This window comes from Pogoniulus pusillus, chromosome 19, assembly GCF_015220805.1.
Source record: "Pogoniulus pusillus isolate bPogPus1 chromosome 19, bPogPus1.pri, whole genome shotgun sequence".
NCBI classification, from domain to species: Eukaryota; Metazoa; Chordata; class Aves; order Piciformes; family Lybiidae; genus Pogoniulus; species Pogoniulus pusillus.
In genome coordinates, this window is record NC_087282.1 from 3,058,351 (window position 1) to 3,085,232 (window position 26,882).

Genomic DNA, 26,882 nt, shown 5'->3' on the forward strand with positions numbered 1-26,882 from the left:
GAAATTGTAGAAAAGTGCTTTCAAGCTTGAAAATACTTCCTTTTAAAAGCTTTTCTTTAAAATCATAAGTATTTTCCAGTGAGTTTGTAACTCTTCTCTGACAGTAGCTGTTTTTTCCTAGACTAAACTTGTAAGTTCATGTTTAAGGATTGTTTTAAACCTGGCCAGATGGCTTTAATTAGGTGGTTAAAAAGTGCTCTTTCAAAGGGATTGTTGAATTCTCTTTAGTCTTCTCATTTATGTTAACACAAATTAAAACCAATTTTCTTTTTGTCTTTTAAGTTGGAACTCTACTGTGGTTACAATTAAGTCATTCCCTTTTTCTATAGGTGCCATAGTGAGCTAATTTACTCTTCTGGCCTTCAGAAGACACTAATGGGTACAGCTCCACTATGTGTAAATAAGAACTGTTACTAGTTGCAGAGGAAAAAGTAATCTTGAAAGATAGACAGTGTATTTTCAGTACACTGAGAGGTTAAAGTTAACTGCCTGGAACTGTAGATGTGAGATTTTTTATTTTAATTGAAAATATTAAAATCTATCACAGATTATTGGAGGAACAGATGAGGGCAGTAAGGAAGCTGGGGCAGGTGAGACAAAATAAAGGACCGGGTGTTTTGTGGGGGACTTAAAAGTTCAAAACAGATAAAGTAACAAGGATAAGTACTTCTTTAAGCAGCAAACTTTCCATGTGCTAACTTCAGCTCCACCTGTGTTACACCAACTATGTTTTACAGCAGTCTTTTCTGTCTTTTTTTTCCCCTCAGTTCGGGATAGGGTTCGTACAAAAATGGAGAGAGATATATTAGTAGAAGTAAATCATCCATTTATCGTCAAACTGCACTATGGTTGGTATCTTTTTGCTCCAGTTTCTTCCATTACTTAAAGGCATAGCTGATCATGTTCCTTCTCAGATGTAGAGTGCCCATTTTCGTGTCCTAATTAGCAACCTTACGATGCTAAGAAATGAATTTAAATACACGCGTATGAAGTTTTCCTTTAAGTCATCTTTAATTTCAAGAGAGGTGTGTTGGTTTATCTTGGCTTTGTTCTTTTTGCTTTTCATTGAGTAAAACCATAACACAGTGATTTACATCCTTGGTGTGTGCCTGTTTGACAAGAAATAAAAGTATTTTAATGATCTCTTATGACTAAGATTGTCTTCTGTGAAGCAATCTTACCTCATGTGTTGCTGAATTAGTTCAGTTCCAGAACAAAAGTATTGCCTTTCACTTAAATAGCAAAGTTATGAAAGCATTCAGATCTGTTTTGTAGATCATCTCTGTCACAAGTATTGATGGGTTTTATTTTATTCTTGTGTTTTCTTGAAGCCTTTCAGACTGAAGGGAAGCTGTATTTAATATTGGATTTTCTCAGGGGAGGAGATGTATTCACACGACTATCCAAAGAGGTAAGTACCTACAATCTTATCTCTGCTTGGTGTTAGACAGGAGGGAGATTTAGATGGTATAGGGCTTGTCTTCTGTAGAACAGAACATACCTGGTTGAAAGAGACACCTCCAAGATCATCCAGTGCATCCTTCAACCTAGCACTGAAGGGGCAACGCTAAACTGTGTCCCTAAGCATCAGGTCCACAGGCCACTTGAACAGCTCCAGGGATGGTGACTCCACAACGGCTCTGGGCAGACCATCCCAGTGTTTGAGAACCCTTTCAGTGAAGGAATATTTCCTGATACCCAGTCCAAACCACTTTTGGTGCAGCTTATATCCATTTCCATTGCCACCAAGGCGAAGAAGCTGGACCCCTTTTCTCCAACCTCCTTTCAGTCAGTTGTAGAGAGCAATAATGTCCCCCCTGAGTCTCCTCTGTTTTCCCCTTGTATTTCTTGTCACGGTCAAGTTTTTTATAACCTATTTGTGGTCCCCTTACATTCTTCCTTCCCTTATGTTCCCTGTTACACTCCAGTGTACTCTGTAACTAAGAGACACGAGCGTGTATCGATTAGTAACCTAAGTTTTAATTTGGTATCTGCAAAGTACAGTTCTTTTGTCTAAAAATGTTTTGTTGCTTGGAAACCTAACTGCAGTAAATGAAGATTTAGCAGTAAAGAAAGAGGCTATGAGTTCTCATGCTCACAGTCAGCTTAGGTGCTCCTGGAAGCCCCTGTCTGTTAGAGATTTCTGCTGCATTATAAAATTTCATAATGCTGTCATCCAAATCCTGATGCTTAATCTCACAAAGTGTGAGCACTGAGTATTTTTGAGAGCACTTCCCTTCACCCAGTACTGTCACACAGCTGGAACTTTAATGTTTATTTTTGTGGGTATTTTTCTTCTTGAAAAGGAGCTTCAGAGGAGGGATTCTGATGAAGCCTGTTGATCTATGGTGTTCTGGTTTAGTTCAGACATTTGTTATGAAGTATTTATCATATGTTACCTTAAGTGTTATGAACATATTTACAAGACAGGGCTACAAGGATGATGAAGAGACTGGAGCACTGCCTTATGAGGAAAGGCTGAGAGACCTGGGGCTGTTTAATCTGGAGGAGAGAAGAGTGGACTAAGAAATGTATATAAATATCTGAAGGTTGGATGTCAAGAAGGAAGGGACAGGCTCTGAGATAGGACAAGGGGCAGTAAATGTAAGCTATGGCACAGGGAGTGTCACCTCAACATGAGGAAAAACTTCTTTACCGTAAGGGTCACAAAGCACTGGAGCAGGCTCCCCAGAGGCATGATGGAGTCTCCTTCTCTGGAGACTTTCTAGCCTTGTCTGGATGTGTTCCTGTACTGCCCTTGCTAGATTGTATGCTCCTGCTGTGGCAGGAAGGTTAGACCCAAAGATCTCCAGAGGTCCCTTCCAACCCCTAACATCCTGTAATCCTGTGACTCTAGTTTCTGCAAAAATTGCTTAACTATCTAAATGTTTAATGGCAATTTCTCATCTACTTGACAGTAAGAGAGCTTTCCAGTGTATCCACCAGTGTGAATTTATTTCTATTACTAATGCACAGGGTAAACCACTTTCTTAAATGAGAGAGTTATTTGCCATGAGATGCAGGAGGTTGTTACATCCCCAACATGTAAGGCCATAGGCTTGAAGGTTTTTTTCCCCCATACACTTTTTGTAAAACTAAAGCTTGGATATAAGAACAGGTGAAAGAGAAGGAAGAATTGAAAGGTTTTTATTGTTTTCCTTCTTTATAAAAAGCTGACCTAAGTGAAAGTGTCTAAGAATTGAGCTCAAAATTAATTAACCTTGAGGCTAAAATGGAGGTTAAAAGCTTAAAGTGACTGACTTGCAGAGCATTAATGGAACAATAGGCAGGAAAGAGGTCAATCTCTGCTTTGTTATAGGATGGTTAATTACAGAGGAGATTCTGGTGTAGCAAGAAGAGCTATTGTTCTTGCACTAACACAGCTGAAATTGCCAAACATGCAACATTCTCAGCTAAGGGATGTAATCTATCCATAGTGCTCACTAGGTGGTTGAAAGACAGATGTGTTCCCTTTGGGGATACAAGAGTAATAATTGTCAACTTTTCTTGTTGTTAAGTCTCTAAGTGTCTTGTTGGAAGACTTGAGTTACCTTCTGTGATGGCTTTTACACAGTTAATGTGTTTATAGCTAAGAAATAAGGCTCAGGCCTTTTTATTTTCTGCTGGCAAGATGTTTTCATACATACATGGTAAAACACAAACAGTGGCAGTGAGAAAAATTCCCTGTGGTATTTCGTACTTTACACACAAGAATGATTTAGAATTAATTTGGTATAAAGTTATTTAAAGCACTTTGCCATGGTGAGGCTGCATCTGGAGTACTGTGTCCAGCTCTGGGCTTCCCAGTTCCAGAAGGACCTTAGGGAACTGCTTGAAAGAGTCCAGCACAGAGCCACAAAGATGCTGAAAGGAGTGGAACATCTCCTTGCTGAGGGAAGGCTCTTGAGCTTGGAGCAGAGGAGTCTGAGGGATGCCCTCATTCATGTTGATAAAGATGTGCAGGGCAGTGTTGGGAGGGTGGAGCCAGGCTCTGCTCAGTGATGTCCAACAATAGGACAAGGGGCAGTGGATGCAAGCTGGAGCAGAGGAGGTTCCATGTGGACATAAGCAAAAACTTCACTGTGAGGGTGCCAGAGCCCTGGAGCAGGCTGCCCAGAGAGGTTGTTATGTCTCCTCCTGGAGACATTCAAAACCTGTCTGGATGTGATCCTGTGTGACCTGCCCTAGAGTTGGACTGGATAATCTTTCAAGATCCCTTGCACTCCTAATGTTCAGTGACCGATCTAAATCCTAATGCAGGCATGAGAATTTTGGCTGTGGAAGTACAATGAGTGTATGATAAAGTTTTCATTGATAACATTTAATGAAGTTGACTTGCATCATCAGTTGGACACAGTGAGCAGATATAAATGAAAAGCTTATTGGGAGATTTTACATTAGCACCATTGTATTCTGAGATTTTCATTTTGGCCACTTCAAGGCTTAATGATAGCCAAGGTTTCCTCTTGCTCTCTTGGATACAGATGCAAAGTAGGATCAACGGTGCTGTTAAATCAAGGTGAAACTTTGTGTAGTCTAGCAGCTTTATTGTTCACACAGTGTTAATACCTATCATTATGGAAATTAGGAACAGTTCTGTTGGCAGTAGGACAGATTACATATGTGCAATTCAAAGTACAGAGCAGTGAGCCACTAAATCAGTAAGCTCAGTTACCTTAGTTTATGTTAGCTGTGTCTACTCTGCAGCTGAGACAACTGTTTTTGTGCCCTGTGTTTTCAAGACTAGTTCACTTAAACCTCAAATTTGGTTCCAGTCATTTAAAGATTGCTCCAGTAATTTGTAGAATGTGACAAGAGGCAAAGCAGCTGCAATGTTTGTATGTGAAACAGAAGCACCTTATGGAGTGCTTAGGAATCATAGTATCAACCAGGTTGGAAGAGACCTCCAAGATCATCCAGGTCCAACCTATCACCCAGCCCTATCCAGTCAACTAGACCATGGCACTAAGTGCCTCATCCAGTCTTTTCTTAAACACTTCCAGGGATGGTGACTCCACCACCTCCCTGGGCAGCCCATTCCAATGACAATCACTCTCTCTGCCAACAACTTCCTCCTAACATCCAGCCTAGACCTCCCCCGGCACAACTTGAGACTGTGTCCTCTTGTTCCATTGCTGGTTGCCTGGGAGAAGAGACCAACCCCACCTGGCTACAGCCTCCCTTCAAGTAGCTGTAGACAGCAATGAGGTCACCCCTGAGCCTTCTCTTCTCCAGGCTAAACAACCTCAGCCTCTCCTCATAGGGTTTGTGTTCCAGACCTTTCACCAGCTCCCATGCTTTATATGCAATGTAGAATTGGAGAATGGCATAAGTTGAAAGGGACCTCAGAGATGGCCTGCTCCAACCTCTCTGCCAAAGGCATGGATGCCTCTCTATTCGACTCAGCTGCTCAAAGGCTCATCCAGCCTAGCCTGGAACACCCCCAGGGAGAAGATATCCACAACCTCCCTGGGCAGTCTATTCCAGAGTCTCACATCTCTCCTACTGAAGAACTACTTCTGGAGATTCAGTCTAAACCTACTCTCCCTCAGCTTCAAACCATTCCCCTATGTCCTGTCATTAGGCACACTTAGAAAAATTCCTCTTCAGCCTTCCTGTAGGATCTCTTCAGGTATTAGAAGGCAGCTCTGAGTTCCCATCATCAACTGGATTCAGCCAATTTTTCAGGATCTCACTGGAGTTCTTTAATCCTCTTTACCTAAGAAGAACAGGGCAGGTTCCTCAAGTCTCATTGCAGACTTTCACATAATGTTACTTTCACACCAGAGTGTTTTGTTTTGCATACCTTTTCCTAAACTATTTCTGCCTTTTTTAAACCTAAATATTGTTAATTCTGACTTCAGAGGCAGTCACCCAATACAGCAGTCATACACTGGGTTTTATGATGCAGTAGAAAACTCTCTGCAGGATTGTGGCAGGAGTGCTGGTGGCTAATACCAGCAAAGGCAGCAATGAAATGCATTGTCTTAGAAGCTAGCTGATGCTCTGCAATAACTGCTGATGTTTCTGTATAAGTGTTGTAGGTAGTTCCTTTGTATGCTTGGTGATTATCATATATTAGTATGTTCTGTTAGGTGAGTGAATTATTGAGTTCATAAGGTACTTCTACAATGTACTTTTCAATGTAAGCAGACAGGACTGTTTGTTGTAGATTGCAGCTTTAAAAACTAAAGACAAGATCAGAAGGTAAATCTATACAGTTCTTATTAGGTTATGTTTACAGAGGAAGATGTGAAATTCTACCTCGCAGAACTGGCCCTTGCTTTGGATCACCTTCACAGCTTGGGAATTGTATACAGGGACCTGAAGCCAGAAAAGTAAAGTAAAATGTATTTTACCACTATTACATGTATTTTGTTTGTGACTTTTTGCATTTGCCACTAGAATGATGTAAGAGAATTAAAAATACTTTTGCTAAGACTATAGAAGCATAAAATGTAAAACCAAAGTAAAGCAGATATCTATGATTTAAATGAAATATCATTAGCTTCTTAACTTAATAACAGAAGTTTGGAATCAAAATTGTTGCCTTTTGTGTTTGAAATGTTATATGTAAACATTCCTCTTTATGTGTATTGGTGAATGTGGATTTTAATTTTCAGCATTTTGCTTGATGAAGCAGGACATATCAAGTTAACAGGTAGGTAACACTTATTAGTATAGCACTTTCTGAACTTACCTCTGTGTTAACTTTTAGTTTTAAGTCTAAGATACCTACATAGTGACAGCTGAAGTATTTGTCAGGCATTATTTGGCTGCTTAGAAAATTTTTATTGAACAGACTTTTAAAATAAATAGATCTCTGGATAATGATTTTTTTCTGTAGCATTAAAGACTTACTGAAGTATTCCAGGTAATCACAGGCTGTATCTGATGTCTTACAGCATCCTAATGCCCGTGCAGGTTCCTCTGAAGTTAGCTTTCGTTGTTGGCTGATACTTGTTAGATCAAGTTGCAGTGTTAGCAGATCCTAATTGCTATGGTTGAAGAAATGTAGCTGAAAATACATAACCAGACCTGGAATGTGTGGGGTTTTCAACAGGAACTTCAGTTCTGGTGGGAGTGTGGTAGTCCCTAAAATTATTTACTCTTCAGGTGAGAAAGTGAGCCATGCCAAGATGTAGTGTGAAATGCCTTTTAACTGAAGATCCGAGAGGTTATAGACCCAGGCTAAAGTTGCTGACTGAGACTTAAAGGGAGCAGAGTTGCTTTTGGTTTAAAGAAAAAAATAGTGTACAGGAAGACTTCTGAAGTACTCCTCCTGTTGAGCTTTTGCATTATCAATTTGAAATGAAATCGAGGGGAAATGTTCTATAAGACAAATTAAATTCCATGTATTCTAGGCATTTGGAAAGCAAATTTCTATGACTTTCTGAAAGCTTTAATTACAGTTAAGGTGATGGGCTTGTATTACAAATCTCATTATACACGTGGAATCTAACAGCAATACCTATAAATAAAAGGGAAAATGAAGTTTGAATCTCTCAGACTTGATGGAATAATGATAGAAATAATTTCTAGAAAATAAATCACTTTAAATTCTGTATAATATATTAAATCCAATCCTAAAAATCCTTTATAATTGATGGGATGATTGACTAATAATCATTTCCCTGTTGAGAGCCTTGTCTTGAGAGTTGAGCTCATACCAAGACTTCTGTATCCTGGTTCCAACTAGGAAAAAAAAAAGAGCAGATACATCATAACTCTTCTTGACTGAACTTGAGTCAGGTTACAGAACCACATTGTCTTATGTAACAACAATATTTTTAGTCTGACTTTATTTATTCATCATTCTGTAACACTACACCATGCAGACTGTATTCTCTTTGAAGCTCCTTTTTCACTTCCAATTTGTTGTGTGAGTAAAGCAGGCAATCAACAGAGACAAGGAGAACTTTTAAGGCTCTAAACATGCAGTATTTCAAATATGGAGTAGTAATATTGATAGCTACTTATCAATTTAATGTGACTTCTAGAATGGTTTTGATGGTATGGGGTAATTCTCCAGGTACCTGCAGTTCCTTGTTCCATCAAGAGCTGGGATAGTGACTTCATATTCCTGAAAGCAACCAAGCAAAAAGCTGTCTTTGATTTTTGAAATGCCATGTGCACTATTGTGGTGTTCTGAAGTTCTTTACTGGCTATATTCTTGTAATGCTGTTGTTGTAGACTTTGGACTCAGCAAAGAATCAGTAGATCAAGAGAAGAAGGCCTATTCTTTCTGTGGTACTGTAGAGTACATGGCACCTGAAGTAGTAAACAGGCGAGGGCACAACCAGAGTGCTGACTGGTGGTCCTTTGGTGTTCTCATGGTACTGTATGCTTCCTTGCTTACCTTGCTTAAGGTCACAAATACTCTGCATATGTCTAAGTGTGGTTAGTCAGATCTAATAATAAGGAATGCTTGGGTCAAGAGGAGAGAGAATTCAGTAACTTAATTGCTGCTAAATTAGCAACTATTTAGAATAAAATGTCTGTGCTTAGCTGTGCGAGAAGAGATAACAATTGTGTGCAGTCTTTAGTGCTTTAGAATAGTTGTAGTCAGTGTGAAAGCTTTCTGTATTTCTGTTGCATGTTATTTGATAGTTAAAAAGCCCTCTGAAGATTTGATTTGGTGGACTATTAATTGCATTTCTGTTAGAGAAAGCCTGTTGAATAGATGCTGGAGGGGAGTGGTGAAATGCGGCCTCGTGAGCCTTTGCTCTGATGTGTTAGAGCATCAGGCTGAAATATGCATGTTGACATGGAAAGTACTGTTTTCAGAGTGTGACAACATCTAAAACTTGGTTATGATATGGATTTTGCTACTTTAAAGTAGCTTATGGATGTAAAAATACTCCTGCACCATCATTACGTTCCAGTCGCCACTGTTGTTATCATGTAAACTGGCAGCGAAAGCAAAATGTTAGATTTCAGAATGGGTTTTGCTAACCTTTGGAAAGCTGAAGCCAGTGTACCTAGTCTAGTGATAGACAACTTAACACTTTGAGCATCTGGGGGAAGAAGTGTTGATTTAGATTAACATTTGTTCTTTTCAGTTTGAAATGCTTACTGGTACACTACCATTTCAAGGTAAAGATCGAAATGAAACTATGAATATGATACTGAAGTAAGTATGGCTTCTTACTTTCTGGAAAGTCAGAGAATGTCATTTTAACTGTATTTCAACAGCCTCTTATAACTCCTTGTGCATGTCACAAAAAAGCTGAGCTCCTTCCAACAGGGATAAGCTCAGCCTGTTAAGTGTAAATGCTAGGGATGAACTTGTGGGTGTATTATAAAGACAAAACCAGTACAGTAAACGAGAGCAGCATTATTTACCACTCGTGGTTATGCTCTGCTACTGTTCCAGCATACCTTATTTTGTAAGCAGCAGTTCATCAGGTGTTGCTTTGTGTACACATCGTGTGTGTGCACATTTGTAATATGAAGTAACCTCAGTTACAACAGAAGCTGCCTAACGAGCCCAACTGGGTAAACTGGTGATTAGTAAGCAGAGCTGTTGGGCAAATATGTTCCCATCTTTGTGTATGCTTAGCTAACTTAGAGTTTCCTTTAGACCACATGCAGAGCCTTAGGCCTTTTGAGGGGGTAATAGGGAAGGGGATGAGTTTGAACTTACCTCAACTGCAGCTTGTAGTGATACTCCCTGTGAAGGCAGACGGGTTAGACCACTGCCCTCACTTGGAACTCTAAGTGATGCAGCAGTTCTGCAGAAGAATTTCTTGTCTTAGTGTGATTCTTTTTATAAACCAGCTTGGTAAAGACAGTGAAGTTTTGTCTTAATGAGCTGCTTCTTGACGCTCTTGCTTCAAGAGGAGGAATATTGTCAATCACTTCAGGGGCAAGTAATCTGGGCAAGTCTCTTCTGGCATTGGTAGATTTTGACACACAGTTCCTGGTGGCACAGATACCTTGGAAAACACTTAGTATTCCTGAGATAATTACTTTGTATTAGTATAAAGCTAATTTGGGGAGGAGCTGGGGGCCTGAGTGGGGTTTGGGATTTTTGGTCTGTTTTGTTCTCTGGAGGGGTTGGTTTTGGTTTGTGTTCTTTTTTTAAACTACTCATGTAATAGAGAACTTAAAAGCTACAGAGTTAAATGTGTACTTAAGACTTGATACATCCAACTGAGCAGTAAAATGTGTGTAGACAATTTTTGGTAAGATACATTTTTTTTTTCACTTGCTTGTTCTGTTTTCCTTTAGAGCAAAGCTTGGAATGCCTCAGTTCCTCAGCCCTGAAGCACAAAGCCTCCTGAGGATGTTGTTTAAAAGGAACCCATCAAATAGATTAGGTTGGTTCATTTGTTTGAATCTTTGATATAAAAGTAGTTGGGTTGAGTTGTTATTTCAAGTGGTTGCTAGACACTCTCAGGCTCTGGATTGTCAGTAAGATTTGGCTTGAGATACTGTTTCTGGTTGGCTTGGATCACTACTTTCTGGGTTTGGCTAATGTCTGAGTACTTTCATGGACTCTTAGCAGTAAGCTGAAGCTTTGACAGTATCAGAGCAAAGAGTCTTTTTGTACACTTTTGCCTCCCTGATGACTTGTATTTGGGTAGTTTACAGCCTCAGAATGTTTCTGTATTTATGGTTCACCCAAATAACCACCTCTGTGCAAATCTTGGAGAAACAAACCAATTTTTAGTGCAATCTTCTTCAAAGACCTTACCCAGCACATGTTTTAATACAGTATTTGTTTTGTTCAGGAGCTGGTTCAGATGGGGTCGAAGAAATCAAGAGACATCCTTTCTTTTCTACTGTTGACTGGAATGTAAGTACAAACCAATCAGAATGATAAAGCTAGCGTGAATATTTGCATCTGAATAGGGCACAATAAACACTGCAGTGCTGCTGACTTACATTCTGCCTCCTACCATCAATTTATTTGGCATCTAGAGCTGTATTATTTATGGTATAGAGAGTATTAATTATAAATTGTTCATTTACTTTTTAAATAATGAAGAGCTTCAACATTTTAAAGCCTAAATTACTTGTTAGAACATTTGTGGTTGGAAGATGATGCTGGTGTTCCCTGTGTGCAGGAGTCCTCTTCAGTAAATACCCATCTCCTGCTTCCACGCAGAGCACACAAACTCACTGTGACTATAATTCTCTTGGACTTCTTTCTGGTCATCCCCAGCACATTCTTGTTTCATCAGTCATATTCCATTCACAGCTGAGGTATTGACTCTGGTGCTCAGAGATGATCAGAAGTCTGTGCAGGTTCATGCTTGCTTGCTTAAATTTTTAACAAGCACCTTGGTGCTTTTCTTCTGTGGTCCTCTAATATGAGATGTTTCTCAAACCCACGATGCTCCATATCAAATAAATCCACTCTGAGAACACTCCTTTGCTGTAATGCCTACAAAAGGATAGACAAAATGATTAAGATGTTGCTGTGCTGACAGGACTGCCTGTGGAGCTGGCCAGTACTATTCTTTTAAAGCCTGTTATTTTCCTTCTGAGAAGGTGTCTTTCTAGCTGTATGTATTCAGTGTCTACTGTAGACTCCTGATTTAGCAAGTAGAGTTTTCAGGAACAGAAAAACCTCACTGCTTTGAGTATGCTTTGTCAGAATAAGGCTGTGCTGTTATGGCTTGGTTATCTACTTCAGGAGACTGATGTGAAAGAAATAGCAGCAAGGAAGTTGGAACTGCAGAAGTTTCAAGCTCTTCTTTTTTCTTCAGTATTAGAGATTGCTTTCTGTTTCTTTTGCTACTGTGATGTTGATGATGACTACTTGTATTTTATCTTTTTTTGAGCTCAAGTCCCTCTTCCTTGGTTGGGTGCTTTTGGGTTTTTTACCTTGAAATATATTTCCTGTCCTTGTGCAATAAGATTAAATGAAATGAACTTGCAAAATTAGGTCTGAAAAGGTGAGAGAAATGCCAAGAAAATGTTTTCCAACCTTTAAGATTTGATGTAATTTGACAATTTTTTTCTTCCTCAAGCCTAAAAGGGAATTGTGGCTGATGTGAGGTCACCTGGGCAATGTATTTTTTTCTAAAGCAAGTTGAGTAAGGAGGAGCTGTTGTTCTGCTTTCCCTTCCTTGCCCCTGACTTATTGTAGTAGATTAGGAAAAGCCTGAAAGAGAGCTTTGGGAACTGGCAGTTCCTTGCCAAGAGGGACACACCTGTGACTTGTGAGAGGCCTTTGTCTGGGACTCAGAATAGATAGGTATTGCATTTCATAATGCATTGACTGCATTTCATAACCTCCCTCTGGAGTGGGTTTGTGAGAGTTCTGGCCAAACAGCAGTGAGCCAGGTCTGCAGTGATTGAAGGTAAAATGTGCTGTGGCTGTTCCATCCTCTTCTGAGTAAGCCAGAGATTAACTAACTGGTAAGAAGCAGCCTGCTGTTGTAGTTTGAGTAGTTCACATCTGGTGGATGAGGGAGATTCAGAAGAAGAAAGAAGAGCTGTGTGGTATTTGACTTGCTTGTTAATGTTTTCCATAGCATCACAAATAAAAGGCACATGAAAGTAGCTCAGGTTTTAAGCATGCATTTGTGGGTTTCTACCTCCCCTGTATTATTCAATCTTCCAGAAAACTCAATACAGCAATGTTTGAGTTGCTTTTCCTTCAGCTTGCAAAATTACAGCAGCCACAGAAGCTTCTTTCACTATTAATTTAATTACTTTGTCCTTATATTTCAGAAACTGTTCAGAAGAGAAATTCAACCTCCATTTAAACCTGCTTCTGGAAAGCCAGAAGATACCTTTTGTTTTGATCCAGAATTCACAGCAAAAACACCAAAAGGTAAATCTGCAAAACCCATGGGAATTGTGGAGTAAAGAGGAGTCAAATTAATATTACAAGAAGCTTGCTGAGAATAAAAGCAGTGAGGAAATCAAAAGGAAGGGGTCCAAAAAAGTTCCAGTACTTTGAAGGAGTAATGTTCTCCTTAACAAGTTCCTGTTCTTTGAAATAGTCTGCTAAACTTTGATTCACCAAAAAAAATGGAGGCAAAAAGGAATATCGAGGTGCAACTAGAAACCATAATTCAGCTGTTAAAGTCAGACATGCAGTGTTTGTAGAGGGGAAGCATTTCATACCAACAGCAAACTGAACTTGATTGCAGCAGTGATTATCTTTTGATTTTTAGGGTCAGTATTCCACTGGAAATAACTTTGAGCCTATTAACAATTAAAATCAGCATGATAATTTTTCATGGAACCCTTCCACTCACCCATGCTGGATTTGACTTTGAACACAGTGGTTTAAGGGTCAGAGTGAAGAAAATGCACAGTGGACTGAGGAGCTCTGTACTCCTAGGTCACTTGTAAATATATCTGAAACAGTTTCAGAAAAGCTTATAAAATTAGCTTTAAAATATCTCTTAGGTTATTGCACTACAAAACTTTCTAAGTAACTGAACTTGTAAACAAAGACAGTTTAAGAGCAAACACTTCTTGGTGTGATTAAAGTTTCACTTCAGGTTTTCTTCTGTGAAGTTTTTTCTTTGCTGCTGCATCCAGCTTTTAAAACAATGCCATGTTTGCTTGGAGAATGTCTGTGGTTCTGATGGGCTGTGTAGGATTATCAAGCTGTGCTTACTGTGAGATTTCAAATTGAATTCAGAGGTGCACATAATATAATCCGAGGGAAAACTGGCTCTGATTATTCAGTAGTATTGCTAATTGAATATTCTTGAGTTTGCCTCACTTTTGCCTTGCCAACAGCACATGTACCACTGAAGCAGTAAAATCTGTGGGCCCTCTTCTCTGTGTTGCAGCCCTTGAGCACAAGATTGATCTGTTTTGTGTGCTCACTAGTGCTGTGCTTCAGTAAACCTCTTATAAGAGTATGTGTACATACATTAGTTCTTGCAGTGTTTTGCACTGTTAAATAAAACCCAGAATACTTTATCTGTAAAGCATTATTGAAGTCAAACGGATTCATAGGTTAAAAGAATACCAAGTTGGAAGGGACCTTAAGGATCATCTAGTCTAACCTTTCAGTTTAAGCTTTCACCCTGTCCAGCTGGGCCTTGAAACTGACTGGAAGTCCTATCTGATATTTAGTGTTGCCCTTGTTTGCTTCCCATCCCTCAAAATATTTCTACCAACTCCTCTCTCCTAAATGTTAACAAAATAGCCTTGCTGGGACTTAGCCACGCTGATCAAATGTGTATGCCTCTAGATTCTCCAGGAGTCCCTCCTAGTGCAAATGCACATCAGCTCTTCAAAGGATTTAGTTTCGTTGCAACTACTACTGCAGAGGATCATAAAGTATCACCACTCACCAATATCCTGCCAATAGTACAGGTAACATCCTGTTATGTGGGAAACCTTTCTGACATGCCCAAGATTGACCAGTATTTCATGTTGCAGTCTGTACTTTTTTCAGCTGAGGAGGCTGTTTTAAAATGTGCAGTGTTAAAATGCTTCCATGGGGTGGCTTTTCTACATTTTAAAAAGCCAAGTTGCTGCTTTCCTGGAGGTGGAATTGAAAAGAGAAAAGGATGAGCAAGTTGGAAGCGGTAATATGACAGAAAGTGTCTTGTTGCTTTAGATGACAGCTTGTGTGTGTTTGTGTGTTGTTTTTTAAAGCAACTTCATGGCAACAGCGCACAGTTTACTGATGGCTACGAGCTGAAGGAAGATATTGGGGTTGGTTCCTACTCTGTTTGCAAGAGATGTATACACATAGCTACAAACATGGAATTTGCTGTAAAGGTACTTGGAAGAAATTTCACTGACAGTCCTGAAATTGTGTGGACAGTTTCTAAACTTTAAATGCATGATATTTTTTTTTCCTAGTTTGTGTAGCTGTTCACATGCTGTGAGAAATGAAAAGCTGTGTTTTCTTCCTATAAATCCTGTGGTGCTCTCTATACTCTGTTTGATGTCTTTATCAACGGTCTGGGTGAGGGGCTACAAGAGAGCTGGGGAGGGACTCTTTAGGCTGTCAGGTAGTGATAGGACTGGGGGGAATGGAATAAAGCTGGAAATGGGTAGATGTTAGGAAGAAGTTCTTCAGCATGAGAGTGGTGAGATCCTGGAAGGAGTTGCCCAGGGAGGTGGTGAAAACCTCATTCCTGGAGGTGTTTATGGCCAGGCTGGATGAGGCTCTGGCCAGCCTAATCTAGTGAGAGATGTCCCTGTCCGTGGCATGGGGGCTGGAACTGGCTGATCCTTTTGGTCTCTTCCAACCCTGACTGATTCTGTGATTCAGTGCACCCTCAGTAAGTTTGCAGATAACACTAAGTTGGGAGTGTTGATCTCCTTGAGGGTAGGGAGGCTCTACAGAGGGACCTAGACAGGCTGGATCAATGGGTTAAGGCCAGCTGCCTGGTTCTGCACCTTGTCCATTGGAGCAGAACAGACTGCAATAATGACACAGTTTTAACTGGTAGCAAAGAGAGAGCAAGAAATGAATAAACAGTGGGATGTGAAGATGGGAGATGACTTAGTCATGACTAGTAAGAAGCAATGAACTCTAGAAATGTTTTTATCCTGTTGTTAAAGTCAGGATATAAATACAAAAAAAGCTTCTTTATTAAATAGACTTTGTTGAGCCAAATTGTTTCTCCTGTTGCTGTATTTTGCAGATAATTGATAAAAGCAAGAGGGATCCCTCTGAGGAAATTGAGATTCTCATGCGTTATGGACAGCATCCAAATATTATCACCTTAAAGGATGTATGTACCTCTTGCCCTGCTACCTCTTACTGCACAGCAGTCAATAAATAAACACAGAAGCAAGGACTTAATTGGTATTCATCAGATTTCTTTTGCACAGTAAAAATCAGGAGAGCAGTAGATAGAGTTAATATCAGGACAGTGCGTTATTTTGAAATACTTCATTCCTCTAAATGCTTTTTAGTGAGCTCGAAGTGAGAAATGATGTAAAGTTTAAATATAACTTCTTTTCACTTATTTAAAACGAGTGACTAATGTGTTAGTAATCTGAATCTCAAAAAAGCACTTGTCTGTTGGCCTGCATTTGCAGAGTGCCAGCAGTTTAGAATTCTCTGTGGAGAGGAAGATGAATAGGGAGTGGTGATCTACTCTTCTCTTACAACTGAAGTTCCTAGACTGAAAAACTTTATTCCAAGTCAGGAATTACAATCCATTACCTCAGAATGACATATAAGCTGTCTTATACTGCTTTTAGGCTCCTGAATTGCAGAATGGAATTCTCCAGTAGCTGCTGTTTGTGGGTTGTGTGTGAATAGGTGAACGGCCCAGTCTAATTTTGGGCTTATCAGGATGTGTCATTACAGCCAATCTCTTTTTAAATGTATGTGTGTATTTATATGCATTTGCACTGGTTAAACTCCTTGTCAGGTCTATGATGATGGTAGATTCATCTACCTTGTCACTGAGCTGATGAAAGGAGGGGAGCTGCTCGATCGGATTCTCAGGCAGAAGTTTTTCTCGGAGCGAGAGGCCAGCGCTGTGCTGTACACCATAACTAAGACTGTGGACTACCTGCACTGCCAAGGAGTGAGTGCTTTCTTCCATGTCATAGCTGCTTTCACACTGCTTGGAATTAACAAAAGCCTTGGGCTAGGTGTTTTGCTTGGCTTGGTTTTATGGCAGAAGGGAAGAAGATGTCAGGGTGTTTTAGGAGAAAGGTGAAGGGTATAAGCAACCCATGTTGTTTTGGCAAGCACTGCTAACTCTGCTTCTGCAGTTCATGGAACAGCAGTTATTTGTTCCCTTAAGCTTGTTAACAAATGGCTATGTTAGTTTCAACTGCATTAAGAGAAGTGTGGCCAGCAGGTCAAGAGAAGGGAATTTTTCCTTTACTCTGCTCTTGTGAGACCCCACCTTGAATACTGCATCCAGCTCCAGTGTGCCCATCATAAGAAAGACATGGAGCTGTCAGAGTCTGAAGTAGGCCACAAAGATGATCCAAAGGCTCCAGAATATTCCTTGAGGACAGGCTGAGGGAGCTGGAGTTGTTCAGCCTAGAGAAGACTGCAGAGGGACCTTAGAGCTGCCATCCAAATCCTGAAGAGATCATACTGGAGGGGGACTTTTCATAAGAGTGTCTAGCAATAGAACAAGGGGGAATGGTTTTAGGCTGAGGGAGAACAGGTTAACACTGGATCTTAGGAAGAAGTTCTTCAGTACAAGGGTGGTGATACACATTAATTTAAAGTGCAAATGACATACAGACAACTAACAGATTTTTACTTTCCTTTTCTCAAAGGTAGTGCATCGAGACCTTAAACCTAGTAATATTTTATATACAGATGATTCAAACAATGCTGATTCCATAAGGATTTGTGATTTTGGATTTGCAAAGCAACTTAGAGGAGAAAATGGACTACTTCTAACTCCGTGCTACACAGCAAACTTTGTGGCACCAGAGGTATCTTAAGCTGATGTTTTTTTCTATGCTGGTTTGGATGCATTAAGTACTTCAACTTGCTAGCAGTGCTTTAAAAAAAGGCAAACAGAAAAACACTGCTAGGTTTCCTTAAATGTAACTATACCTACTTTATAAACACTGTTGCATATGTTTATGATAAACTTGCTTTAAAAATAGCAGAATCCATCCTCAAAAATAAGATGTAAGTGTGTGGAGAATCGTAGAGATGCTGCTCTGAGAACAAGAAATGTTGTTGGTAGTAACCTGTAGATTAAAAAAGAGCCACACCTCTGAAATTGTCCTGGGATTGACTTAACTCCTCCTTAGGCCATGTAGTGCTGTGGCTTTGGGGTGCTTTTTAGAATATGAAAAGTCATTAACACACTTTGTTTTATAGGTTCTCATGAGGCAGGGATATGATGCTGCATGTGACATATGGAGCTTGGGTGTTCTTCTTTACACAATGCTGGCAGGGTGAGAAACATTTCTTAGCTTTTGTGTTTACCTAAGATACCAGCACGCTGCAGGAATCTGTGCTGCCATTAAAATGGCAAGATACCACCTCAGTGTATGGCAGAGGCACCAGAGTGGAACAGGAAGCTGTAAGTAAATGCATGCATGAACTAGGCTTATCTTACAGGTAGGTTCAAGGCTTCTCTTGCAGCACGTGACTGAGGGATGCCAAAAAACACTCTCCAGGTTCCAGGAGATAATTCATTCTGTGGAATATATGGTTGTTTTGTTCCTTCTCCTGCTTCTTGTCCTTCTCACCTTAGTAGCCTTGTAGATCACCTTCTTATATATCCTTTCACAGACCTGACCCCAGCCCTTCTGTAGAACACACTGGCTTGTAAGCCCTTAAATCTTTGAAACCTCCAAACTTCTGTTAAGCACTGTGAGGTGGCCAAATGACAAAAGGTTTTCTGACTTTTGCTCTCACAAAAACAGCAGTTTGGGTTTTTTGCTAATGAGTAAGTGCTACGTAATGGAAAGTTCCTCTTGATAAAATGTAGAGTAGCTAATGTAAAATTATCACCACCACAGTTCTGTCATCAAGACTCAAGTATCTGTATAGTTTAAGTGCAGATATGCAGATACTGGCTTGTATACTGTACAAGTACACTTCAGAGTGTTTGTCTGAACAGAAGGTATGGCAGGGCAGAAGTATGGGGGAGGAATGGTACAACATCAGTTCTTGCTTTTCCATTTTGTTCATTTTAAGCTCATCAACTGAAAGACTTGAACTAACTGGCTGGAACAGTTCCTGAACCTCTGGTTGATCTTTCTCTATGCAAAGCTTTCAAAGTACCAAGATAGAATGCATGAAGCTTAATTATTGTTGTCAAGGTTATTTGAAATCTAAAGAGTGTTCTGAACCTCCAGATCCAAAGATCATGTAGCTTAACCTTTCCAAACTCACTTAAATAACAAACTACCATGAAAATTGTCTTGAACTTTTACCTAAATTATAGTTTTTTTTCAACTCATGCTCCTTCTCTAATGAAATGCACATGCCCTAAACATTGTGTTAGTCCAGCTTTATTGGGCCATTCTATTAGGGTGCTGTTCCAGCTTTGGATTCCTCTACATGCTCTGGTAATCTAGCAGAATTTGTCAGTCAGCTCTCTTTAATTTCAAGGTCTGCACTGATTACAATATATTATTAAAGTAATAACTTAAGACATGGTTTTAATCTGAATTTCTGATTTAGTCTACTTTGTTAGCCACAATTATGAGGAAAGTAATGTAATTTGGAAGGTGAAATGCTAATGTAAGAAGTGTTTAATACTATGTAGTGTGTTTGTCAGCAGGGGTATATCTACTCAGTGAAATGGTGCAATTCACTGTAATTTCTTGCAGCTTCTTGCCTGTAGTGAAGTGCTTTGGTTGTATTTTTTAATTTCAACAGCTATACTCCATTTGCCAATGGTCCTAATGATACCCCAGAGGAGATCCTGGTACGAATAGGCAGTGGGAAATTCTCTTTAAGTGGAGGCAACTGGGACACTGTTTCAGATGCAGCAAAGGTGTGTATGTGGTTGTTTGCTCTTATGTGCTTGTAGAATTCAAATTAATGATTCTGAAACTTTACTGTGCTAGACCAATCTATTTCATAGTTTTGCTATTATTGCCTGTTCACTTTATTGCAGTGAAAGGTGTCTAGTCCAACCTTCTGCACAAACCAGGGCTAGCTGTGAGATCTGACCAGATAGCTTAGGTCTTTTTTTCAGTCTTATTTTGGAAACCTTTAAGGATGGAGACTGGACAGCTTGCATGGGCAGCCTTTTCCAGTGCTTGGCTGCTGTAGTGTGAAATTTCAGGCTAGAACGTGTTTTTGTTTTGCTTTATCCTCTATCTCCATTCTCTTGGCCATGCCGACTTAGGATTGCCAGTGTTCTTGGATCATGCTGGTAGCTCAGGTCCAGTTTGTCATGATCAGACAAGAGGGAATGGACTGCAGCTTGAGGAGGGCAGATTTAGACTGCAGAGTAGGAAGAAATCCCTTACAGTGGTGAGACCCTGGTACAAGTTGCCCAGGGATGCCATGGATAACCCCTCCATGGAGGTGTTGATGGCCAGGTTGGATGAGGCCTTGAGCAACCTGGACTAGTGGGAGGTGTCCCTGCCCATGGCAGGAGGGTTGGAACTGGATGATCTATAACATCTCTTCCAACCTAAACCATTCTATGAATCTTTGAATCTATCCCCTCAGCTGCTGTTTGTGTTCTCTGGGTTTGGCATTTGGCCTGGCCTGTAGGTATCTTTCATGAAGCTTGGCACCCGTGCTGAATCTTTCCCTGATGCTTTGGAGCTGCATTATTTGTTCATTTCAGTAGGAGTGAATGAGAGCACTTGTTGGCTGATGCTGTCTTAGCACAAGTAATTCACTTCTGTGTATCTGAGGATGCTTAACATTTTGTACCTAAAACAAAGGAACATTCTGTCAGCTTGCTCATATTTTGTTTTCAAGATATTCCTGTCCTTGTTCTGTGCCCTTCCCACCCAGCTCTTCTTTTGACCAACAGTGTAACTAGCAATTTATTGCTCATGACTCTAAACAGGCAAAATCAAGTGTCCATTTCTATTTGCTTTACTTTTATAGAGCTCCTTAAAGGAAAAACTCCTTGGATAGTTTATTGCTATGTGTGAATTCAATTGCAATGTGTAGTCAGCAGACTTCCAAATGTGTAGCACGAATGAGAGATGTTTGCAAATAGCTTTCTTCTATAAAATCTGCCTGCTAAATTTTAATAGGCTTGCTAGTCTTTTAAAGATTATGTTAATAATAAACTGAAATATGAAACACAAGCAACAGTAGGTTTCTTTACAATAAAGGCTGGCTCTGTTAAACTGATTAAATAGTGAAACACATTGTTCTCAGACTTCTGCAGTGCCAAGGCACAGAATGATCCAATTTATCTCCTGATTTGTGTGTGTGTGTGTTTGCCTCGTGTTAATCCCTGCCACGTAGGATACTTTGCTTTCAAAGTCTCTGTAAGATGATTTGAACTGAAAAATGTGTGGTTTATTTTGTTCAGGACTTGTTATCACACATGCTTCATGTAGACCCACATCAGCGGTATACGGCAGAGCAAGTATTAAAGCATTCGTGGATAGCCTGCAGGGATCAGCTGCCTCATTATCAACTCAACAGGCAAGATGCACCACATCTAGTAAAGGTAAGACCACCTGAAGGCTGGATGTTGCTCAAGCTGGTAGAAGCACAAGGAACTGGGTCACTTGAAGAGCTCTAGGCAACACTTTGGGCTTTTTTTCTTCAGCAAAGAAGTTTGTTTTCCCCAGTGTGTACATGTTTGAGTTGCATAAGGAAACAAATTATTGATAAATTATTTAAAGAAAGAGATTTTTTAAGTGTTTTCTTTTCAAAGTTTGAGCTACCTTTGGCCAAATAGGAACCTGATAAAATTATCAGGTGTGATGGTTTGGGAGTTCCCCACCCTCCCCCAACAATGAAATCACCTAGACAAGACTCAGCCAGCTGGGAGTTAATGAATGAAGCTTTATATTGACAGCTTAGCACAATATACAAGCAGAGATTTACAATACATTACAAATATTTACAGCTATAGACAGCAATATACAAGTTAAAGGTAATACAGAAATGCAACAGCCCTCCCAGAAATCAGTGTGCCCAGGAGGAGCTCCCTCCCAACCACCCTTCCACCTTCTTTCCACCTCTACCTTATCCCAGAGTCTGCCTTACATGCAAGGTGAGCTGGGAGGATTGGCAAGTGGGGTTAGAAGCAGATGGAAGGAGGACAGCAGAAGCCAAGGGAGAAAACAGAGACTCCTGACAGATCGCAACTGTCTTATCTATGTTTGTGTCCTTGCTTTTATACATCCCAGCAAGCCTATGAGTGAAGCAGACATCACCATTGTTTCCTTTTCACAGCCTATAATCTCATTTCTCTCATTAAAATATTCCAGTTAGCCTCAAACCATCACATCAGGGACAGAGGCTGCCACAAGTCTCCCAGCATTCTTACTTAAGAAGTCTCTTTGGAATTTGTTTCTGTGCCTGGCTGATGTGGTGTTTTCCTAACACAAATCAATAAATTACACTTTTTTCCATGAGTGTTTTCTATCTTTGTATCTGTTTCTGACTCAAGACAAAAATATTCTACTGATTGGAGCTGGCTTTTAAATTGACTTTGTTAGTTTTGGAGTCAAACCCAAGACCTATGATAGCCAGTCTTAGTTGTGTTGTCTTTGAAAGTCAGGACCTGAATAGCCACTTAAAGGGGCTATTGATGCTGCTGTTGCTTGGAAGGCACAGTGAAAGATTATTCCTCTGTCTCATGTACATAAAAGAACTAGACAAGAAAGAAGTACCAGTTACCCATGCTTAAACTTGAAGGATTCATCCACAAATCATAGAATGGTTTAGGTTGGAAGGGCCCTCAAAGATACCTAGTTCCAATGCCCCGCCATGGGCAGGGACACCTCCCACTAGAACAGGTCACTCAAGGCCTCATCAAACCTAGCCTTGAACACCTCCAGGGAGGCTGTGGATCACAGAATCAGAAATCACATGCTGTGATCCACAACCTCCCTGGGCAGCATGTTCCAGTTTTGGTACGGGTGTTTCCAAAGCAGACTTCAGAGAATGTGCATTGGTGAGGTATTGGAACTGGCTGTGCAGAGAAGTTGTGAAGGCTTCAACCCTGGATGTATTTAAAACCAGGTTGGATGGGACTTTGAGCAACCTGGTGTAGTAGATGTACCTGCCTATGGCAAGAGGATGGGAAGTAGATGGTCTTTAAGGCTCTTTCTAACCCAGCCCATTCTACGATTCTCTGACTTGCTCTAAGTCCTATTTTAGAGTTAAGTAAGAATTGAATATTAAATTGCTTTATTTTCAGATAGAAATGACCTTTACAGCCTTTTCTGCATTTCTGTGTCCTCTAGGGAGCCATGGCTGCTACATATTCAGCTCTGAATCACAAGACATTTCAACCAGTGTTAGAGCCTGTTGCAGCCTCAAGTTTAGCTCAGCGACGGAGCATGAAAAAGCTGACATCAACAGACTTGTAGATCCACTGGGACACCTTGGCAAACAGAAGCAAGGGGAAAATCCAATAAGTGGCTCTCTTTTGCCTGACCTGTGATCAAAAAGGCATCTATGGTTTCCTGCTACACTACTTGAATTCTGTAAAAGTCCTTTTTTTAAAAAGAGAAGAAGAAAAAAAAATCCACAGGTTCATGCTGTGTTGTTTTACAGGCAGTATCTGTTCAATTAATTTAAGCATCAGGTACACCATAAGGAATTTCTCTACACTGTCCTTTAAGAGATCTGTTGCAAATATTCTTTCATGTTCTGTATAGTTTTACTGGCTTCCTTCAAAGAGAAGAAGGTTTAGGGGACCGTTGCCGATGACCAAGTTGTACATAAAGTGTCAGTGTGAGTTTTCTTTTTCATACCTTTCGACCCTCTTGTGAAAGTCAAACTCTTAATTTTGTAATTGGGCACTTAATTAATTCAACTTAATTCATTTAACTTGCTTATTACTATACTGAAAAGCTGACTAATATCTTGTGCCAGTGTTAAATGCATTACTGTTCATCTGGGAGTCTGTGTTTGCATGGTGCCATTAACTGAGAAGGTGGTGAAAGTACCAAACAAAAGAGATGTGCAAGACTCTGTACTTTACCAATCAACTGAATTTCATCACTTGGGACCCCCAAAAAACCCACCCAACTGGTTAACAACAAATGGCCTCTTGCAGGGAAGTGGATACTTCTAGTTGTTACCAAAAGTGGTTTTGTGTCCTGCACTGAGCTGTGTGTATGAACTGTCAGAATTAAGGTTCTCAATCTCGCTGCCACTTGAACAGCATCATGCAATCTAATCTCTTTTACTTATATTGTCTATCCATCAGTTGTGTTACCATTTCCTTGGCAGGCTTTTCCACTGAATATAACCAATGTTAAGTTGGTTTGGCATGTGAGACAAACTGACACTTTATTATAACAAACTTGGCACATGGATTTTTTCCTTCCTCGTTATTTGATTTGTAGAGGCCGTTGCTTCGATCGGAATCTCTCACCGCATGCACAAATGTTACAGAGCATAAAGGTAACATTCTGTTTGCCTAACTGTAGGTGTAGCCTGGGAAAATAAGACTTGCAGAGTGTCCAGGTAAGGGAATTCTGACCAGGGAATTTCACAGGTATGGACAAGTGACTGACAAGAAGCTGTTGCCAGCATTTGCTCACCCTCTGTGTCTTGGTATGAGGACCTCAGCTGTTCGTAAATGCTACGCTGGAGAGAAGTTAATTTTGGGGCCAGAATTACCTGGGGATTTTCTCACTGCAAACCAGTGATACGTGCTAGTAGACTGGGAGCTAATGCATTTAGAGATGATGAGCTTAGAAGTACTTTCAAAAGCTCTGCTGTGCAATTGTGCTGTCATAGTAAGGTGAGCTGCAGATAAATAATAAGTCATTAGTGACCAACAGACTGAAGTTACAGAATCCAAGTGACCAAAAATCATCTGTAGTTCAGATTTCTTTGCCATCATTGTGGCTACAAGACACCTGTCAGGGCAGAACTCAGCATTTTGAGACAGGAGGAAACAGGAGAATTCTGGTCTGGCCACCAAAACTAGTGGTAGTAACTCAGATCTGGTTTATACCTGTGAAATACTTGGGGGCGTTGGAAGTACTGTTAGATAAGCTGCTTTCTTTTGTTGTGCTGGGGGAAGATGGAAATTATCTGGCCAAATAGTTAGGTATGAATTTAGGTAGATTTGGGACTTAATGACTATAGCAAACATAGGTGTGCTATTTGTATCATGCAGAACATACCCCATACTAAATTTCTTGAGTGTTTGGTAGCTGTTGGAAGCTTTAGGGGCCCTTTGTGCCTAGTTTTGAGGTGCCTGTTTAAAAGGTTTGAAAGCTTATCAAGCCATAACTGCTTCCTGGAAAGCTTATTGTTTAGTACAAAAATCTGCCCCTTATGCAGCTGATTCATCCTTTGCATTCCTGAAGACCTTTGCTAGCAAGAATGCCTGTAAGCCTCTTGTTTATGGTCTGTCAGCATCAAGACTTTTTTGGTAAATTCACAAATGACTGCCAGAAGAATTTGAATTGACTCTACTAAAAGTAAAACTGAAGTCGTGGAAATTAAGCCCCCTTAGCCGTGTTCAAGGTATGATGTGAGTTTGAAAGGCAGTGCTAAAATCTGTTGGGGTTAGAGGGAAATGCAGGGTGTGGAACACAACTGAAATGGCAAACCTGAGTTGTCAGCTTTCCCATAAGGCAAGAGCTGGCCTTTAATGGCTTGACTTATGAATCATTTAACAGTGTTGATACTGGTATTGTTTTTTAGCTTGCTTAGAAGCACCACATTACAAGCACCTTAAAAGCATTTTGCACAGAAGCAGTTGTAAGCAGCTGAAGGTACTTAAGTTCGCCTTGGTGTGCAACACAAAGGTGGTGAGAGGAGTACAGGAACAAGATGGATGTTCTGCTAGTTAGCAAAGAATTAAAACATGTTCTGTAAAGTTATCCCTGCTGGTTTCATATCAATCCTAGCCTTTAGTGCGAGTGCTACTCATGGGGTAAAAACAACATTTGAGCAACTGCAGCGTTACAAAGCTGTCTTGTAACAAGGAGAATGCGTTGTTGTGTCTGACAGGTTGGTGTGCCCTCATAGGCCAATTGTAATCCTTAACTGAGGGGAAAGTTTACTTGCTATGAATATTTCAGCATATCAGTCTGAAGCATTTTGGATGTGCACGGATAAGAAAGAGTTCACTTGCAGTTTACTCTTTATAATATTGAATAATGCTCATCTTTATGCTACTTTTTGGCATTTCTTGCACACTTCTCATTCTTCTGTTTTGTTTTCAGAGTTGGGTTTTGTTCAGTTAAGCAGTTACATAGAAGTAGCATGGTCTGCTCATGAGTAATCAGCTCAATGTTTGACATGGAAGAAGACTTGAACCTCCTTTTGGCTGGAGTGAAAGGTTAGTGTAAACTGTTCCACTTTATCATCTGCACAGTTGAAGATTACAAACCAGATGTGATCTCACATCTTCTTTTTTGAAAGAAAAGAGTGAGATTTTTGCAAAGCCTCGTAATGGCAGACAGACATCTGCACTCTGCATTTAGAGGAATTCTCAGAGACCTTAAATGATTAAATATTTTCATTATGGCTCTGTTACTATCAGCAAAACCTCTTCTACTGTGCTGTTTGGTAATGGCAGTTACAAATAAGTGCTTGTTCTTAATTGCACATAAAGCCTGATAGGCTCTCACTAAGAGTGGGTTCCTGCAGACATCAGCTGTAGTTGGAACAGGCTTAGGACATGTTTGGCTCTTCTTTCATGCCATGAATGTTGCAGGTTCTCTCTTCAGTTATCCTTTTTATCAAAAGTGAGGAACTTTGTTGTGTGCCACCTGTGCAGTGGCATTGCTATCAGCATAACAAAGGGTGTTGATACCTGAGAGCATTGCCATGGGCAGATTTAAGCCCCTCTTTGGTGGCTCGTGTAGTCTCTGCCATTGTTAACAGGTTGTGTGTTTTCCCCCATCATGCTTAAAACTAGTGAGTGGTCTTCGACCACACGAAGAGCCAAAGGTGTAGGCAGTCATAGCATACTGTACTCTTGAGGCTTGTGTTGTAGTATGGTTAAATGTTCTCCTTGCATCCAAGACCTCACCCAAGTCAGTCATGTTGAGCTTGACTTCTGTCTTCCATGTTTTAATTCACTTTGCAAAGCGAATCTTCATCTGCCCCAGAGTTAAAATTGCCTCTAGCAAAGCTCAGCAATGGGAAGTTACTTGCAGTACACTTAGCTGGTCATTGGTTGTGACGAATGCTGCGTTGCCACAACTTGGCACTCTGCCCTCAAATGTTAGCATTAAAAAAGTTAGCCTGTAAGAATTAAGATAAATGACTTACACATCGCTTCAGTAATTGTCTGACTTGTATCAATACAATTAGGCTGAACCATCAGTGCAGACATAGGGGGTTATGTACTACTGTAGCACTTAAG

At 40.2% G+C, this 26,882-nt stretch overlaps 1 protein-coding gene across 3 annotated transcripts in view; it reads left to right on the forward strand.

Annotated features, from left to right (window-relative positions):
- Positions 1-23,852, forward strand: part of RPS6KA6 (ribosomal protein S6 kinase A6) — a 40,562-nt gene extending 16,710 nt beyond the window's left edge. Inside the window, exons 5-22 of one of the 3 annotated variants that reach the window (XM_064158972.1) lie at positions 768-848; positions 1,332-1,411; positions 6,232-6,338; positions 6,624-6,661; positions 8,194-8,336; positions 9,063-9,133; positions 10,234-10,322; positions 10,737-10,801; positions 12,688-12,790; positions 14,129-14,298; positions 14,584-14,709; positions 15,585-15,674; positions 16,323-16,481; positions 17,194-17,355; positions 17,753-17,829; positions 19,265-19,382; positions 20,895-21,035; positions 22,786-23,852. In XM_064158972.1, coding sequence (XP_064015042.1) covers positions 768-848; positions 1,332-1,411; positions 6,232-6,338; positions 6,624-6,661; positions 8,194-8,336; positions 9,063-9,133; positions 10,234-10,322; positions 10,737-10,801; positions 12,688-12,790; positions 14,129-14,298; positions 14,584-14,709; positions 15,585-15,674; positions 16,323-16,481; positions 17,194-17,355; positions 17,753-17,829; positions 19,265-19,382; positions 20,895-21,035; positions 22,786-22,911 — 1,946 coding nt within the window. In that variant the 3' untranslated portion in view covers positions 22,912-23,852. The remainder of the gene's footprint in view (positions 1-767; positions 849-1,331; positions 1,412-6,231; positions 6,339-6,623; positions 6,662-8,193; positions 8,337-9,062; positions 9,134-10,233; positions 10,323-10,736; positions 10,802-12,687; positions 12,791-14,128; positions 14,299-14,583; positions 14,710-15,584; positions 15,675-16,322; positions 16,482-17,193; positions 17,356-17,752; positions 17,830-19,264; positions 19,383-20,894; positions 21,036-22,785) is intronic. The other 2 variants (XM_064158974.1, XM_064158975.1) reach the window with 2 other exon arrangements.
- Positions 23,853-26,882: the final 3,030 nt, after the last annotated feature.